At 36.6% G+C, this 15,520-nt stretch overlaps 1 protein-coding gene across 1 annotated transcript in view; it reads left to right on the top strand.

Annotated features, from left to right (window-relative positions):
* Positions 1–15,520, top strand: part of Ddx10 (DEAD-box helicase 10) — a 171,263-nt gene that overhangs the window by 138,490 nt on the left and 17,253 nt on the right. Inside the window, exon 17 of the mRNA XM_059267888.1 lies at positions 13,913–14,049. Coding sequence (XP_059123871.1) covers positions 13,913–14,049 — 137 coding nt within the window. The remainder of the gene's footprint in view (positions 1–13,912; positions 14,050–15,520) is intronic.

Here is a 15,520-nt window from a genome sequence, read left to right as displayed (position 1 = left end):
TTATATCTGGGTCCTCTATTCTATTACACTAATATATATGTCTGTTTTTATGCCAGTCATGCTGTTTTTTTATTACTATGGTTCTGTAATATATTTTGAAGTCAGGCATGATCATATTTCTCATATAGTATTCTGTTTTTTTGTTTTGTTTTGTTTTTCAAGACAGGGTTTCTCTGTGCAGTTTTGGTGCCTGTCCTGGAATTTACTCTGTAGACCAGGCTGGCCTCAAACTCACAGAGATCTGCCTGGCTCTGCTTCTGAAGTGCTGGGATCAAAGGCATGAGCCACTGCCGCCCAGCTAGTATTCTGTTTTTTGCTCTTAAAAACAACAACAACAACAAACCCGAAACAAACAAACCCAAACAATAACCAAACACTCTCCCACTTAAATATTTGTATGGACTTCCTCATTGATTCTGATTCAATAAACTTAAAATATCTGACCTCATCTGATGATCCTAATATAAATGTATTTTTTTAATACTGTTATAATCCACAGATGACTGGAGAAACCCACAATAACATTTGTAATAAATCATGAGTAAATGTATTTGCAAATGAGACACCATGGAGAAGTAAAGAGTGTGTAGTTGAATTTCTAAGCAGTCTTATTAAATAAAAAACACAGAGCCAAATATAGGAGTGAAAGCTTTAGAGATCAGAGAAGCCACCAGCCAACCTTACCTCACCGACTCTGCAGCTTCCAAATGTGTGTTACTTCCTGTCTTACCCGTGCCTTTATTGCCTTGGTGTCCTGCCCTCTCATTGTCACTTCCTTGTCACTGCCTGTCTGTACAGACCCTCCAGGTCTCTATGGTTGGTACTGGGATTAAAGGCATGTGTTACCAAGCTTGACTCTGTTCCCTAGTATGGCCTTGAACACACAGACACCCTGCCTGCCAAGTGATCGGATTTAGGGTGTGTGCTACCACTGCCTGACTTCTATATTTACTTAAAATGGCTTGCTATTTCCTCTGATCTCCAGGAAAACTTTATTTACTAACATACAAATAAAATATCACATTTCCTCTTTTTTTTTGTCTAATAAAAAAAAAATAAAAAAGTTATAACTTCTTCTACTTCCATGGGGAAGTAAAGAGTAGAAGAAACTAAGAAAGAAAAGTGAGATATGCAGGCTGTGCCTTCATGTTAAAGTTTATCTCTGACCTAGTAGATATGACAGTTTCCTTGTTTTCCCAGACATGCATCTGTTTTAGTCAGCTTTACTCCTAACTATTCCCATGTTTAGGGACATTTCTACGTGTACTTTTCTTTCCATCTTTCTGTCTATTACTCAGTATTCAAAGTTCATCTTACTCATGCCTTGCCTTTCATGAAATCAATTTTACATACTTTGAAAAATGTTTTACTCTTAAAATCTGGTCAGATGGTATATTCCTTTATTCTCAGCCCCATCAGCTCTCCTGCAGGCCTTCCCAAGATGTTTGATTTTCCTGAATCTTTTTCAGGAACTTGTACAATTGAGATTAGACTGTAGTCAGTGAAATGAGAATGACCGGACAGATAAAAGTGTCTTTCTATGTGCAAAAATTGATGAAGGAATAACCTTTTTTAAAATAATTAGAATCTTCCAGTCTGGACTTTCTCAAGTTAGATACAGCTCTGAGGGTAGCTTAGCCACTTTCTCAAGAAAAAGTAGACTTCTCACAGAATGTTCCTGTTTTGTACTTTCTTACCTCAAAGCACTACTCTGAGTCAGACTTTATCATAGTGCCATTACTCCTAACCTTATATTTCATATCATAGTTTGAGAACCTCAAGGAGTCCCAAAACATGTCTATTAAAACATACTGTTCCTGTAAAAGTGACTACCTAATTAATCACCCAATGTTATAATAATTTATGCTTAGGATTGTGGTGCTAGTCACTTCAGTTTGGCAAATAGCAGGTATAGAACCAGAAAATCTCCCAAATACTTGGTGGTAGGTCTCTAGGCAGAGAGAAAAATGACCAGGACAATTGAAAACAAAAACAACAAAACAACAAAAAACACTGTGAAATAAGCAAAGATGAGTTTTCCACATACCTAGAAACAGTCTTTAATTTTTCATAAGTTTGAACTGAATATGTCTCATATATATGTACTACAAATTTAAATATACTTGTAGGTGGTTTAGAACTAGAAAATACACACATTTTAAATTAAATTATACAAATGTTTTTTCATACAGTATATTTGGGTCATATTTTTTCCCTTCTCTCAACTCCTTCCAGATTCTCCCTACCTCTTTACCCACCCAACTTCACCCACACCCGAAATGAATAGTAAAAATCAAAACCAACCAACCAACAACAATAACAAAAATCCACTAAGATCAAAAAGCACAAAACCAAAAAGTGTACAAAACAAACAAATGAACATGGAGTGTTGTTGTTTTTGTTCTTTTTACGGAGCCCGCCACCCAGCTCACAAATAAATCTCACACGGAAGCTTATTCTTAATTAAGGAAAACTCAAAGCAGAAACCTGGAAAAATTAATGACAGACAAGAAATTTCATTCAAATATATACCATGGGTAAGTTAGCTATGATTTTCAGATATGTGCTTCAGAATGTGTTTCTCCCATGTAAACAAAACACGTTTGTTGGTTTTGTTTTGCTAAGCGGAAAATTATCTTAATTGTACCCTGTTCATACCTGTTCATAAAAGATGTTGTGGAAAACTGTAAAAGGTGGAATAGAGAATTTTAACATTTGGTCATCATTATACAAGTGAATTTCATCAAATCCTAATTTCCTGGTATTAAAATTATAAACTAATTAATTGATTTTTTTGTTTAAAAAAGAAATGCAAATAATACATTTAGACTGCACACTTCATGTTTTGATGATAGTGGTACTGAGTAGTTTTATAATGAGCAGTAAGTCTGAAAGATATAAAATAGTGAAGCTGGCATGTTTTGTTGTATTTGTGTGTGTGTACATTTATGTGTGAGTGCACATTTGTGTACAGGTGTGCACATGTGTGCACAGGCCACATTGTCTATCTTCCTAGATCACTCTCCAGCTTAAGTTTTGAGTTATAACCACAGAGGTTAGGTGGCTAGTAAGTTTTGAACTTGCTGATTGGTAGACTGGCTGTGCCTGCAGGGCTCACACTCAGGTCCTCAGCTTGTGTAGTGAGCACTTCAGGCACTGAGCCATTCATTGCCACGGGCCTCTGTTGTTGTCTACATCTGTTCTGGGTGTACAGCTCTTAGGAGAAGAATCTTCAGAAGAATTTTAGATGTCCATTATATTCTGAAATGAGAGTTACTAGTCTTTTTCTTAATTACAAGCCATTGTTTATCACAGGCTAATGATCATGGTTTTTCTAATTTTAATGTGTTGTTCAAATCAGTTTTAAATTTGACAATTTAAGACTAAAATGAGTAAAGGAGCAGATTTAATAAAATATTATGACTGAATAACAAAGTTAATAGGATTCAGAAGGCAAAATATCTTAGAAAATGTTGTTTTGCGCTTGTAGGCATATTGTTTTATAAAAATATTTTCTGGTGAAGGCAATTATGTGATATTTCAGTGAAATAGTTGTGAAATTTGAAAGGAAGTTGAATTTTCCTGAAAAAATTCTCATTTTGAGCAAGAAAAGCTCTTATTAATATAAGGAATGTTGAATGAATTGTCCCTTTTGGTTTTTAAGATTTATTTATTTTTATTTTATGTGTTTGCCTATATGTATGTATGTATGTATGTATGTATGTATGTATGTATGTATGTATGTATGTGTACTATGTGTATGCCTGGTACCCTCAGAGGCCACAGGAGGGCATCTGATTCCCTGAAATTACTGTTACAGATGGTTATGAGTCTTCATGCTGGTGCTTGGAGCCAAATCTAGGTTTTGGCTCCCAGCCAAAGAAGCAAGTGCTCTTAATCACTGAACTATCTCTCCAGTATCCCCCTGGGCCCATCCCCTTTTATGGAAACTTCTTATTTATCCTAGATAGAAATTTTATAGAAAAATTGGCTTTGTAGTTGTTACTTATTTTATATTAAATTATTTTTGCATTTTCAAAATTAGGTGACAAATGAAATTTTAGACAAATTGTAATATAAGTTTAACCAGACCTGAAATAGGAACTTTGATTAACAGAAGTGACCATTAGTCTAGTTAATTAAAGTATATATGTTGGAATTGGTTTTACAAAGCTTATGACAGTAAAATTAGCTCTGCTTTGAAATGTGTACGAGCACTCTTAGCCAGTATAATACTCTGTAGGAACTTTTCCACAGTATAAAAACCATCTTGAAGTGAATTACTTCTATTTAGTGTATGCACATGGCTTATTTTTCTGTATTGTTTAGTTGTATGGAGTTATGTCCAAATCTCCTTGAAATATAAATGTGATGAGAACTTACTAGTTTTGTTATGTGTTGTTTTCTAAAACAATATTACTTCCTTGTAACAGATATTAAAAATTCAGTATTTTTTGTTGTTAAGCGTTATAAGGAGTTGAACACATTTAGCTTTAGACTATAAAAGAATTATATATTGTTGTTGATACTTTTTATAAGATGCAAATAATAAGGCATGGTGACTCATTGTTATCATCAGAAATATATTTCAAGGGATAACAGTTTTCACTCCAAGTCCATTAGTTCTGGTTAAGAGCAAAGAAAATATCAAAGTTTCATTCTAGTAGAGCAGACACTCAGGCACCAACTATACATGTTTCTGTTCTACCTGTCTTGCTTTCAGACTTACAAACTATAGAGCAAATGTTAGCCTGCTGTCCAGAATACTACCTCCATTTCTTCCTTTGTGGCCTGAAATAAACCTTTTGTGCACAAAAGGAAGTTAGTTACATCAATTTGATTTTAACTGCAGCTCACCATTTACTGAGCATGCCTAGAATGTTTTTCTATGTCATATCACCCAAATTTAATCATCCGGAGAAGTGATTCAGAGCACTAATGTACACATTAATTGAAAATAACCTGAGGCAGGTCTGGAGAGAAAATAAGCAGCTTGCAGCTCTTTCAGAGGATCAGTTCTCGGTTTCCAGTACCCACAAAGGGTTGTTCATAGTCACTTGTAATTGCAGCTCCGGGAGACTCAACATCCTCTTTTGGCCTATATGGACCCACGTGTACACACACACACACACACACACACACATACACGCACGCACGCACACACAGAGACAGACACACACAGACATACACAGACACACAAAGGCACACACACACACACAGAGAGAGAGAGAGAGAGAGAGAGAGAGAGAGAGAGAGACAGAGACAGAGACAGAGACAGAGACAGACAGAGACAGACACACACACAGACACACAAAGGCACACACACGCATGCATGCACACACACATGCGCAAAATAAAATCTAAAAGTAAAAAAAAAAACAAACCTCAAAACAGAATAAAACAGACTTGCATAGATCTATTCAGCTATGACTTAATTTTTTTAATCAGAAAATTATGTGTAAAAAGATAGCTACCAAGAATAATGGCTATAGACCAATTCTTGTTAGGTATGTATTCTCAAATGTATAGATATTAACTACAGTTGTTTATTTAAAAGACAAAACCTATTAACAGATATATGGTGAATCAAGCCTCAGAAATCTTCATAGCTCCTTGATGATGCTTAGAACTTAACGTTTTTCTTTATTTTTCCTGAATCTTTGAGGTTCTGTATGCTTACAGGAAAAATTTGGTTCAGGGGCATTTCCCTTGGTATGTTACTGTGTTACTATGAGTACATACCACATAATACACTGATATATGTGTATTCATGTGTGTGTGCAGATTGGTATCTGTCTAGCCACCTGTCTTCCTTGTTTAAACACTAAGATATATAGAATTTGAAATTACCACCTGATACTAGAATGTAAAATGGAGTCAGGAGTTTATTGTTACAGCAACATCATAGTCTTTACCGGAATCATTGCCAGGTTCTCTTTAAAATTATATCCGTGTTATAACTGATACCTGCTAAGAGACATTCAAGCCAGTTTGATAGCCTAATATCCTTGTTTGATTGCTTGTCTAAGGAGGATAGATAATTTTGGAGTCCCTGCCTCTTCTTGCCAAATATGAAGGACAATTGTAACCCTCTCATGAGGGTAGCATCATCTGACTTTGATTGGAAGACTTTTAAAAACTAAAACTCTTTTATTCTCCCTATTAACTTTGTCCTACAATCTGTGGGAATGTGTTTAACCTCGTTCTCCACTCCCCCCCACCCCAAGTTCTGCACATGTGTTTTCATACTTGTGAGAGTGTTTGAAATCTGCAAAATAAGGATGCTAGCTTGGTATTTTTGTGGGTATTTAGTAAAAGGACATAAAACTTAACAAATTTTTAACATATAGCATGATAGTTTTAACTGCCATATTGTTAGGCAACAGATCACTAGACCCGTTTTGTCTTGCAAAATTGTACCCTAGACCCACTGGCCGTATTCTCTACCCCCATATTCCAGCACTCTGGCATTATGGTTTGGATATAATGTTTCCCAAATGTTCATGTGTTGCAACCCCCCAGTGTAACAATGTTCGAAAGTGGACTTTAGGAGAGTGATTGGACATTAGTCTTCAGTCTGGTGACTGGATTAATCCATTGAGTGTTTATAATTTGATGGACTATTGGGAGATGATGAAAACTTATGAATTTGGATAATAAAAATTTGGAGAGGATCAGTATAATGAAAACTGCAACAGAATATTCTGCTTCCTTGGAGGAGAGGATGTTCTTAGTATGACTGTCTATATGACAGCACTACATATTACAATATGCACAGAGAATGCTCAGTACCGAAGAACAACATTGTCAAGGTATTTTTGAACTTGTAAACTAGTGTCAGTGGTTAAATGTTTAACAGCTCATGAAATACACCAGTGAAGGATATGAGCATATATATGATTTATATGTCATATAATATCAGCAAGTTTATTATTATGTCTTGATGATATATGGCTAAATAATAAAATTTCATGGATGAAATATCATCAGGAAAATGCAAGTATAATTACTTAGAAGACAGTGCTCAAAATGTACAAAATGCATGCCTTACTGTTACTAGTGAATTCAATTGACAACAATACAACTAAAGTAATAAAATTTTATCACTGCCAAAAAGTAAAGGATAATTGTAACCGTTCTAAGATAAGAGATTGTGGTTTAATTACCAAGGTGACATTTAGTTTTAGGTTTTTGATTTTTATAATTCTTAATAATTTGGCTAATAGAGTCCCAATAATGACATTTTGAGAGATAAATGGGGGTGGGGGATGATGTTTGTCTCTCTAAAGAGAAGTAAAAGACTGGTGATTTTTGGATGAATTTCTGATATCTTGTTCTCTAGAGTATCTGAGCCATTCACATTTGAGAATCATAGCTCCAAGATTGATTCTCCAAATATCTTACTTCTTACCTGCAAATATTTTACCTATTAAAGTATGTTGTGCTCAGTTATTGATACTCTTGGAAAATTTGTATTTTCTCACAACTGTAATACACATGTCATTACATCAGAGTCTGCCACAAAGTTGAACAGAGTTGGTTGATATGTAGTAGATAAAATGGTCTTATTTCCTGCAGGTTCAAGTTAGTCAGAAGGTAGTCAGCCTAGTACTTCTCTCCGAAGTGTCACATGCTGGTGACCTCATTCACACCTGATACGGTGTCAGAATGAAGTAAGGATGCGTATTTTACAGATGAATGTAATGCCTTGTACTATGAGCTTGGTTCTGAAGGAGTTAACACTGTGTACTTGTGTGTGTGTGTGTTTAATCTTAATTACTCTTGAAGGAAGCTACCAAAATAGTGTTGAATATGTTTCAGACACGAAAGGCTCAGGTTTTTAATTACTAGTTCTCATGGTAGCTTCCTCTTTTCTTTTTTAATCCTTGTTGGCCTACCTCAAGTTCCTAATCCTCAGAAATATGCTGTCAGTCTTTTTTCTCAGCATTATTATTCGAAAAGTATTTTTATTATGCTTGCTTTACCATGTGAGATTATAAATTATTTGACTTTTCTAGTAGGCATTTCTTCCCATTACTTTTAACTGTGGAATAAAATTGATGACAACTTCTGTTAGATTTTAAAACTGTTTACAGAGATCTCAGGAGTATATTGCATAGGGGGATTTCTATACTTCTGCATTTCTTAATAAATAGAAGAAAGGGAATATGCATGTGGTAGAAGCTTCTTTAATCTCTCGTTAGGAGTGCTAAGAACATGTACGTCTCCATCATTATGCATTCAAAGCAATAAAAAGAGAAAGGGTCTAGAGTAAGAGGAAGTGCTTTCCTAGGAAGAAACCAAATAACTGCACCACTGTGTTGGGATTGCTTTGTGATATTAAGCTTTACCTGTGTGAGTGCTAAATGTGACTAATACAGATGTTGTGAAGCCATTTCCTGGAGGGAAGAGAGAAGCTCCCAGGACTCAAAAAGTAAACAAAACTCACAAGATTCAAAGTGTGTCACTCCTCCCCACCCCGTAATGCATACAGTAATCAATTAGAGGAGAGACTGCACCTTAGCAGGGAGCTCCAGGGATGCAGCTTTCTGCAACTTTTTTTTCTTTTATTATTATTTTTTAAAATTTATAATTTAATTTAATTTTACATAGCAGCCACGGATTCCCCTGTCCTCCCTCCTCCCTCCCTACCCCCAGCCCACTCCCCATTCCCATCTCCTCCAGGACAAGGACTCCCCTGGGGATTCAGCTCAGCCTGGTAGATTCAGTCCAGGCAGGTCCAGTCCCCTCCTCCCTTCACCCAGGCTGAGCAAAGTGTCCCAGCATAGGCCCCAGGCTCCAAACAGCCAGCTCATGCACTAAAGACAGGTCCTGGTCCCACTGCCTGGGGGCCTCCCAAACAGCTCAAGCTAATCGACTGTCTCACTTATCCAGAGGGCTTGATCCAGTTGGGGGCTCCTCAGCTATTGGTTCATAGTTCATGTGTTTCTACTAGTTTGGCTATTTATCCCTGTGCTTTTTCCAATCACGGTCTCAACATCTCTCGCTCATACAATCCCTCCTCTTTCTCACCAATTGGATTCCTGGAGCTCTACCTGGGGCCTGGCCGTGGATCTCTGAATCCGCTTCCATCAGTCATTGGATGAGAGTTCTACCACGACAGTGTTTGGCCATGTGATCACCAGAGTAGGTCAGTTTGGGCTTTCTCTCGACCATTGCCAGTAGTCTATTGTGGGGGTATCTTTGTGGATTTCTGGGGACCTCTCTAGCACTTTGCTTCTTGTGGCGCAATCGGTTAGCATGCGGTACTTTATATGACTTTACCCATGCCGGGATGAACTTTTTGGTGATGTAGCTGCCTTGGAGCCGTCCATCCTCCTACAAGTAACCCTCATCTGTGCTGTTGTAATTCCAGGAAATTACTGGTTTACTGAACTGGACTTGGGTGGAATAGCTATTTTGGTCTGTCACCAGTGCCCTGTCTGGAGTGAATAGGCAGGTGTTCTATTCTCCCCACAAGGCACACCGCAGTAGATATTTCGATTCCTCAGAAATTTGAAAATATGTCAGCTCAGGATTTCAGGTCCTGTTGGCCTTTCTAGAATTTTTAACAGTCCTCTTATTTCCTTTCTGTTACACAAAAGCATTACTACTTTGATCATTTGTTGAGAATCCGCATTGACTACCAAGCTTTGTGCAGGGCACTTTATATTATTTTCTCATTAGTCTATAGACTCCCTCATTAGACATTAACACTGTTTAAATTCCCAGAAAATAAACTCTCTAGTAAGGGTGTGATTTACCTGAAGTCAAGCTGCACAGCTGCAAGGGTAGAGCCAATGTTTAATAAGTCTCTCAGTGACTGCTGCTGTTCCTCTGTGTTCTCCCCATACACATGCTCCGATTTGTTCCACATGGCTATCAGGTGGTTAATGGGAAAATGCCTGGGAAAGGGAACCAGCATCAGTTAAAATCCAGCTGGCCTTCTGTTTCTTAGGCTGTGGACTATGGCAAGGGACTCTACCTGCTTGGAGAAGGCGTGGGCAATACTTTTTCTAATTATGTTTCTAGTTTCAACCTTGCACTACACAATCTGTGTCCTTTGTCTTTGCTCATGCTATTTATGGCATCTTTCAAAACACCCTTTTAGGGACTTCTCTGGGTGTCTCAATCCCTTTTTGTTTTGTTAACCATAATTTAAATGATGTTTCTCACAGGAAGCTTGTCTTCTTATCTGCCACTACCCCAGTCCCAGTGCCAGATATAGCCCTCCACTAGCTAAAATTTCATAACATTTCAGTTATAAATAACCTGTAGAACATGTATTAATCTCTTCTTTACATTAGAATTATATATATACATTACAGAAGCATGTTTTAGAGCATGGGCCAGACTTTTCCAGACTCAGTTACTATGTATTTGTATGTGTTTATTGTATATAGAAAGCACTCAGTAAATAGTTACTATATAACTAATTTAGAAGATGGTTGTGGTCTGTTTTTCTATACCAAGTAAGATTTGATCATGCATTTCTTTCTAATATTTATGTGAGAAGACATTCATATGTTTCAAAGTTTATCTTTCATATCTATAACTAGCTTTTCATTGCAGGATTTATTTCCAAGCCTAAAACTATAAAAAATGTAGAAGATCTATATCCATCTTCATAGATATTTCATCAACATACTAGAGTACAGATTTTTCAGTTTGTGACTCTTTTGTGGATTTTGGAATTTTTCCACAAATAAAAGCTTTAGGAATCATCTCTGTTCAAAGTAAACTAGAAACTCAAATATATTGTAGCAATCTTAAATTACTTTACTTGTTACTAAGCAAGTACTAAGTATATTTTTTTCCTCTGCTTCTATCTGCTTTATAAACAAAAGGGAAAATAAATTTGCCAGTCATCAAAAACACCTGAAAGACACAAAAGTCTCATGAGGAATAATCAAAATATTAGGGATTTTAATATATGTCATTCTGGAATTGTATTCTAAGTGACTTGAAATGTGTCAGGAAATAATGTTGGGTTCTGAGGGGGAAAAACTTAAACAAAACTATGTGGCAGTTTTTAATGAAAGCATAAACTTAAATAGCTAGTAGGTTTAAAGACAGCTTAATTTATGTTTTGGGAGGCAGGGGTGAGGCTATGGAGAGGAGAGGGAGGAGAGAAAGTGGGAGAGAATGAACACAAGAGAACTGTATTTGCTTTTAATGTAGATAGACACTGTTCATAGTGTCAGGCTTCCTCACTGATGATGTGTCTGGCCTCATCTTCCAGCTGTGCTCTCTGACATGAGCAGTTGTCTAGAGTCAAGAGAGAAAGTCTCTAATCAAAATATATTGGAAAGGGTATGATCCACCAGAGTTTTTCTTTTAACACTGCAGACAGTAACATAACTCTAGATTCTTAACATAAAAAGATAGGTTTTAGAAAGAGAGACCTGTTCAAACTCTGGCGTGTTTGTCAGGCAGCTTCACAATATTTCCTATACTGCTTTCTTAGACTGTATTTAAGAATTCATATTTATTTATGGATCTGATATGTACATCTATGTTTTATGTTTATTAACTCTCACATAAATCTGTACCTCTTTTAGTCATGTTTTCTGTGCCTTTTTTAGTAACTTGTCAGGGTGATTGTTACTATAACTCATGGGGTTTGCACCTAAGTACTAACATTAAACTGACCCCTAATGACTTACTGGTATACCCACTGTTTAGTGTATCTTTCAGCCACCATCAGAGATACTTCTTTTTGCAGTAGATGGCGTTTACAGAGACCCACAAGTAGCCAAGGTGCAGGAAATAAGAGACAGTGGAGTACCCAGTCCTAAATGGGACATCTATATCACACCCCTTCCTCCCAGACTCAGGGACCAGTGCGAAGCAGGCATGGAAAGATTACTGGAGTCTGAGACAGTCAGTGACTATAGTGAACAGTGAACAGTCCTGAACACAACAGGACGTTTACATATGTGAACTCACAGTGGTTGTGACAGTGAGCTAGTTGTGCAAGCTCAAGTCAGATAATATCCCAGCATGCAGTGGGAGGTCGGCACAAGGTCTCACCCCTAGTGAGGAGTGATTGGCATTTGGTAGCTGGTGGGGAAGTGGGAGTCCATTTTCTTTAAGGGTGTGGTCCTTGGTAGGTCACACTCAAGAGTTTAACACAAATTGCACTTGAGGGTGTGAACAAAACGCAGTTGTGTGGGTAGAGGGAAAGAGCGAGAGTAGGTGAGTGGGTGAATATATTCAAAACACATTTGCATAATTCTCAGAATCCAAAAAATTAGAAATGATAATAGACATTAAAGATTTTTTTTAAAGAAACTTAATGCATGGGATTTGTTAGAGTATTAAAAATTTTAGGCTATAAAATAATTCCTTTGTTTCTTAACTACTTATCTGAGAGAGGACAGATTTTCTTCTTATACTTTAGGAACAGTAACACATTGTAGCAGATTGGATGCCGCCAGCCGTTTGTAACTTGGAAAAGTATAAAGCAGTGTTCTTTGATTTTTTTGAAAAAAAAAGTATAGTTTTTTTTGTAAAAATGTACCTTTTGTGTTAATACATAGTTATTATTAAATGAATTAATTAACTATTTTAACTTCTAATATAACATGCCAGTGTCTATTTTCTTCACATTAGCAGGAACTCTTTTTGATCTTTAGTTTTACTTAAGTGTGAAGATGACCTGAGACCAAACAAGTTGATAACTTCTTATAGCTAATTCTGCCTTCATCTTCAGACAGCATATTCTTTTATGAGCAACAGACCAGAAAGTTGTGAATGGCACACCAAACTTCTGTTGCTATCTTTTTTTTTTTTTATTTCCAAATAAGTGGTAATAGTTTTCCATGGCTGTACTGTTTGTTGCTTCTAATGGCACTTTCCCTTCTCTTCCCTCCTGATGTGTGTTCAGACCTTTTATTTTTCCCAGGAAGCTTTCTTAAGAAAAACACTGGGGACTTTTGCAGAAGTGGTCAATCCTTACCTTCTTAACTGGTTCCTCATTTTCTTATATTCAAAGATTGTTGAGAGGGCCATTCATATGTGTAAGAGGATTTCTGCAGTGGCTTGAGCATGTCCAGTTGTTTTTATGCTATTCTGAGTGGTGATTCTGTTTCTGGGAAATCATTAATCACTTGAATAAAAAAACATTAGGTTTGTCATACTTGATCTGAAAAAGATTTATAAAGATGTTAGCCAAAGGAAACTTATTTAGACTTTCAAATTTGAATCCTATTTATATTTTTTTGTTCAGTTCAAAGAGTCCATGTACCAAGTGGCCAAACTAAACTTCCAGAAATCAATTTTAGACAAACGATGCTTATGCCTTGACTGTGTGGTCGCTCCCTCTTGCGTCATTTTGTCCTTCCCACTCTCTACCTGTGGCGCCTCTTTTCCCTCTCTCCATCCTCTGCTCCCCTAATGTTCTTAGCCACGTTATTTCTGCACTTAAATTCCAGGGATAGAAAGAAGTTTCTTGCAGATGTGATTGCATTTTAAAATTTAGGCTTTTGTAATCATAAAAATCAGACAAATATGTTCTCATTTCTGGTCTTTGATATTTCCAACTAATATTTTTGGTAGTTTTGAAATGTGTGTGTGTGTAGATAAGAGTAATGAGACAACTTGGTGTTTTGTTTTGTTTTGTTTTGTTTTGATAATTGAATTACATGGAAAAAGTAAAACCAATAATTTCTCCCTGTAGCAAGTTAAACAAGCTCAATAGAAATATAAATTCTGGATTATATTTTATTGTAATTTTGAAATAAAATAATACAGTCTTTGCAAATGTTGAAGTTCTTGAAATCTTGTTTTGAGGCCTTTATAATGAAGTCTCTCATTTAGGAATATCAGAGGAATATTCTATTTGAATCTATCATGAAACATGACTATTACCAGATGACTTCTTATATCATGATTCTCTGTGTTGTCTTAGGCTAGAGATGAAGAGGAAGCCTTTCTGGACTGGAGTGATGAAGATGAGGGTGGGTTTGATCCCAGCACACTTCCAGATCCAGATAAGTACAGAAGTTCTGAAGACTCTGAGAGTGAAGATATAAAACCTCAGATGAGGTATGTTCTTCCCTTAGTGAGTGTCATGAAATACAAATTTTACACATAGCTTCCTCCTATCATAATGAATTCAGTGACTACTGAACTATTACTTCAAGAGTTTTTTTTTTTTAACCTTTAATGTCCTATAAAATCTACTTCTACTTGTTTTGCGTGTATCTCATACTCTTCTGATTATTTCAAGGACTTTGATTAATATTACATTTGTAATTCCTGTTATCACGTATAACTGGTACATGAGTTCTGTTTTCTTATTCTTTCCCTTTTTTTCTCCTCCTTCATTCTTAATCCTTTATACTTGAGTAGTTTATAAAGTAAAGTAAGTACAAACAGGCGGGGTTTTATTTTCATCAACTCTTGGTGGATTTTGATGAAAATGCTATGAAAAAAATTATTGCTGAAAACCTGGGTGTGGTGGTAATTCCACCTGTAATTCCACCACTTAGGAGACTGAGAAAGGAGATTCACCATAAGTGAAAGACCATCTGAGGCTATACAAGTGAAGTGAGATCATGTCTTAAAAAAAAAAAAAAAAATTGGGCTTGTGAGGTGGGTCAGCAGATAAAGGTACTTGCAGTCAAGTTTGATCCCAGAGATACACATGGTAGAATGGGAGAACTGACTCCAGTAAGTTGTCTTCTGACTTGGTTCTATACAGTTCAGAGACTAATCTACAATATTATCTCGGGCATGCCTCTTTAAGGCAGCCAGATGAAGTTCCTAATAGAGGAGTCCCAAGCAGGGCAAAGTATCGCCTTGGGCAGGACTTCCAAGTAAAAGGACAAATAGCAATCACATAGTGATAACATCGTCAGATCTGCCCCTCACAGTGTCCAGCAGAAACTGACTGGGGAGGTATAAGCAGTAAAGCTGGAGTTCCCAATTGCATTTTCTCTCCATGGATGAGCTGCTCACGGCAGAACTTGTCACTCATCTTTCCACTGCAGGCATTTTTATGTCAAGGTGTACACACTAGTAGCCTACCTCTGTGGAAATTGTTTATCTTCTAGCTGTTCTCAAGGGTGCAGTGTTTTTACTCTTGGGCCTTTGCTGTCAGTCCTCCTTTGCTGTCACAAAGTTGGTTTGGGGTGCCCATCCCCAGATGAGGAGTCTTGGAGGACTCTTGAACAGTCTCAAATGGTACCAACAGTCTTCCAATATAATGTATATTACAGGCCTCCACACATGAGCACACCCTCTACAATCTCCCACACGAATGAATCAGTGAATACATAAACAAACATAATTTTTTAAAAATCAAAAGCCTCTGAAGTTCAAAAGAGGAAGTTACACTTTGACATTTTTTTCATATCAGCAAATAAAACAATAGAAATTTTCTATGTAAACAGTCAGATTCTTTCCATTTAAAACCTGTTCATTTGACTGTCTATTATCTATTTGCCTGTATGCCAAAATTAAGTGAAATGTGGTAAATTGAATAATGGTGTGACTTACTCAGCATTTTTTCCCC

This window comes from Peromyscus eremicus, chromosome 7, assembly GCF_949786415.1.
Source record: "Peromyscus eremicus chromosome 7, PerEre_H2_v1, whole genome shotgun sequence".
Lineage (NCBI taxonomy): Eukaryota > Metazoa > Chordata > Mammalia > Rodentia > Cricetidae > Peromyscus > Peromyscus eremicus.
This window is presented reverse-complemented; position numbering and strand designations above follow the sequence as displayed.